Below are 3,496 nucleotides of genomic sequence, written 5' to 3' on the forward strand. Positions count from 1 at the left end.
CGAGGAGTCCCCTCAAGGTTTTGGGGTCCCATGGAGGTTTTGGGGTCTCCCTCGGGTTTGGGGGTTTCTCCCCGGGTTCGGGGGTCCCTTACCCCGGCCCAGCAGGTGCAGCACGAGCCCCTGGCCCAGCAGCATCTGGGCGCTGCGCAGGGTGCAGCCCCAGCCGCAGTCCGTGGTCCGGGGGGTCCCGGGCAGCGCGGGGAAGCCGCTGCGGTACGTGAACCACAGGCGGGAGCAGAAATCCCGCCGGAACCGCGCCAGCTCCTCTGGGGGGAGGGAAAAGAGGGTGTGGGAGACCCCCGAGACCACCCTCAGACCCCCTCAAATCCCCTCAAGTCCCCCGGGGGGGGCCGGGAATCCAGAGCAGAAATCCCACTGGGACCGCGCCTGACGCTCGGTGCGGGATAAAAAGGGAATGGGAGACCCCCGAGCCCCCCCGAGCCCCCCGAGCCCCCGCAGCCCCCCGGGGGTCCCGCTCACCCCCGTTCCCCGGCGCGTAGACCCTGCCCAGCAGGTACAGGGGGTCCCGCGGGCTGAAGTGGGGCCGCGGCCGCAGCGTCCAGCCTGGGGGGGCAAAGGGGGGTCACAGGGGACCCCAAATCTCGGCACCCCCAAATCCCCGGGACACCCCCGCCCCATCCCCGCGGTCCCGGGAACCGGCATCCCACCGACCCGAGGACCCCCGGACTCCGTCCCTCGCCCGGTGTCCCGGTGCCGCCCCCTTCCCGTATCCCGGTGTCCCTTTGCCGGTGTCCCGGTGTCCCGGTGCCGCCCCCTTCCCGCATCCCGGTGTCCCGGTGTCCCTCTGCCGGTGTCCTGGTGCCCTGCCGCTCCCGGTGTCCCGTTCCCACCGTATTTGACGCTGTTCCAGGCCGCGAGGACGCGACCCCGCACGCGCTGCCCGCCCCGCTCGGCCCCGGGATGGGGTCCCGGTGCCGGTGCCGGTGCCGATCCCGGTGCCGGTCCCGGGGGGGGTCCCGGTCCCTCGCCCCCCCCGCTCATGGCGGCGGCGGCGCGCGCGGGGGGGCGGGGCCCCGGCGGGGGCGGGACAAGGGGGCGTGGTCAGTGCAAGTGGGCGGGGCCAAACAGCGCGAGCCCGGTGGGGGCGTGGCCAGGGCGAGGGGGCGGGGCCTGGCGCGGGGACCCCGGGGGCCGGGGGAGGCCCCGGAGACATTTCGGGGTCACTTTGGGGGTCCCGGGGACATCCCAGGTGACACTGGGGGGGGTCTCAGGGATATTTTGGGGTCGCAGGAACGCCGCGGGTGGCACTGGGGGGGGGTTGTAGGGGCATTTTGGGGCCACATCGGGAGTCACGGTGAGTGACAGCGGGGGCGGGGGGGTCTCAGGGACACTGCGGGGTCACGGGGACCCCCCCAGGGACACCCCCGGTGCCACCACCACCCCCGGGACTCTTATTGAGGCGAGGGGCGTGGCCGTGGGCGTGTCCCTGACGTCACAGGGCGTGTCCGGGCTCTTATCGCGGCGGGGGCTCCGCGCGCTGCTTAGTCACGGCCCCACCCCCGCCCCCCCGGCCCCGGGGCCGCGGCATGGACCGGTGAGACCCCCAAAATATCCCCAAAACACCCCCCGGGACCCCCAAAATACCCCCCGCGACACCCCGGTACCGGCACGGACCGGTGAGATCCCCAAAATGCCCCCGAAATAGCCCCAAAATACGCCCGGGACACCCAAAACAACCCCCCCGAGCCCCCTAAAATATCCCCAGGACACCCCGGGATCGGTACGAGGCGGTAAGACCCCCAAATACGCCCAAAACAAAGCCCGGGACCCCCCAAAATACCCCCCCGCGACAGCACCGGCAGCGGGGCCGCTGCGTGGGGCGTGAGATCCCCCAAAATAGCCCAAAAATGCTGCTCGGGACCCCCAAAATCCACCCTCGGACACCTCAAAATACGCGCGGGACACCCCAGTTGGGGAATTGGGGGGACACTGGGGATCCCCCCGGGCCTCACTTTCCTCCTTGATGCCCCTCCTCAAGCCCCTTTTTCTGTCTTTCCGGACCCCCCACCCCCCAAAAGACGCCCGGACCCCTCCCCAAAGGGTCCCTATGATGCGGGGGGACGGGGCTGTGCCCCCTCCCCACCCTCCGTGCCTCAGTTTCCCCCCGTCTAACCCTATTTTTCTCCCTCCCTAACCTCCCCAACCCCATTCTCGGGAGATCCTGACCCCCACCCCACCTTCCCTGCCTCAGTTTCCCCCGTTCTAACCCCTTTTTCCCCCCCCCACAGCCTCTCCATCACCCCATAACCCCCCCCAACCCGGGGGGTCCCGGCTGCTCTCCCACCATGTCCTGCCCGTCCCCGCCGCCCCCGGAGTGTCCGGCCGAGGTGACGCCGTCCCCGTCCTCGGCGGGTCCGTCCCGGTACACGCTGTCCGAGCACCCGGGGGCTGCGCTGGCCGCCATGAACGAGCTGCGCCTCGAGGGCCACCTGTGCGACGTGACCCTGCGCGTGCGGCACCGGCGGGACGTGCCGGCCACCGAGCTGCGGGCGCACCGCGTGGTGCTGGCGGCCGCCAGCCCCGTGTTCCGCGCCATGTTCACGGCCGGGCTGCGCGAGCGAGGCCTGGCCGAGGTGCCCATCGAGGGCGTCCACCCGCGGGCCATGGAGCGCCTGGTGGAGTTCGCCTACACGGCGGCCGTGGCCGTGGGCGAGCGCTGCGTGCTGCCGCTGCTGCACGGGGCCCTCATGTACCAGGTGGACGCCGTGGTCAGGGCGTGCTGCGCCTTCCTGGGCGGGCAGCTGCACCCCAGCAACGCCATCGGCATCGCCGCGCTGGCCGAGCGCCTGGGCTGCCTGGAGCTGCAGCAGAAGGCCCGCGAGTACATCTACATGAACTTCGCTGAGGTGAGGAGGGGGACCGGGGGGCTCGCCAGGAATCTGGGGACCAGCGGCGAGCACCTGAGCGGCCTCGAGCTGTGAGCTCCGTGCAGGAGGAGTTCCTGTCCTCGGGGCGTCGGTTTTTAGCTGTTTGCCGGAGTTCCCCTCAGCTTTCTCCCCCTTTTCCCCGCAGGTCTCCAAGCAGGAGGAGTTCCTGTCGCTGTCCCACTGCCAGCTGGCCACGCTGGTCAGCCGGGACGAGCTGAACGTGCGCTGCGAGTCCGAGGTGTTCCAGGCGTGCGTGGCCTGGGTGCAGCAGGACCGGGGGGCGCGGGCGCCGTTCCTGCCGGCGCTGCTGCGCGCCGTGCGCTGCCACGCGCTCACCCCGCGCTTCCTGCGGGCGCAGCTCCGCCGCCGCCACGACCTCGGCCGCGACGCCCTGCGCTACCTGGCCCGCGTCTTCCGCGACCTGGCCCTGCACAAGCCCTCGCGGGACCCCCCCGGCAGGACCCCCAAGGTGCGGCAGCTGATCTACGCGGCCGGGGGGTACCTGCGGCGCTCGCTGAGCACGCTGGAGGCGTTCGACCCCGTGGAGGGCTCCTGGGTGCGGCTGGCGGCGCTGGAGACGCCGCGCTCGGGGCTGGGGGGCTGCGCCG

General features: G+C 72.1%; 2 protein-coding genes across 2 annotated transcripts in view; one reads left to right on the forward strand and one right to left on the reverse strand.

Annotated features, from left to right (window-relative positions):
• Nucleotides 1–6: 6 nt before the first annotated feature.
• ATG4D (autophagy related 4D cysteine peptidase) lies at nt 7–1,031 on the reverse strand. The gene is made up of 3 exons (XM_042020771.1): nt 852–1,031; nt 481–564; nt 7–266 (listed from the first exon to the last, which is right to left on the reverse strand). The coding sequence occupies exons 1-3, from the start codon at nt 1,000–1,002 to the stop codon at nt 13–15; spliced, it is 489 nt and encodes a 162-aa protein (XP_041876705.1). The 5' UTR covers nt 1,003–1,031; the 3' UTR covers nt 7–12.
• Nucleotides 1,032–1,303: 272 nt separating this feature from the next.
• KEAP1 (kelch like ECH associated protein 1) overlaps nt 1,304–3,496 on the forward strand; it is a 3,943-nt gene continuing 1,750 nt past the window's right edge. The window contains 3 exon segments of the mRNA XM_042020772.1: nt 1,304–1,555; nt 2,250–2,867; nt 3,034–3,492. Of these exon segments, the coding sequence (XP_041876706.1) occupies nt 2,307–2,867; nt 3,034–3,492 (1,020 nt within the window). The 5' untranslated portion in view covers nt 1,304–1,555; nt 2,250–2,306.

This window comes from Corvus kubaryi, unplaced genomic scaffold (genome assembly GCF_017639235.1).
Source record: "Corvus kubaryi isolate FWS band 111438036 unplaced genomic scaffold, C.kubaryi_AGA036_p1.0 37045, whole genome shotgun sequence".
NCBI lineage: Eukaryota > Metazoa > Chordata > Aves > Passeriformes > Corvidae > Corvus > Corvus kubaryi.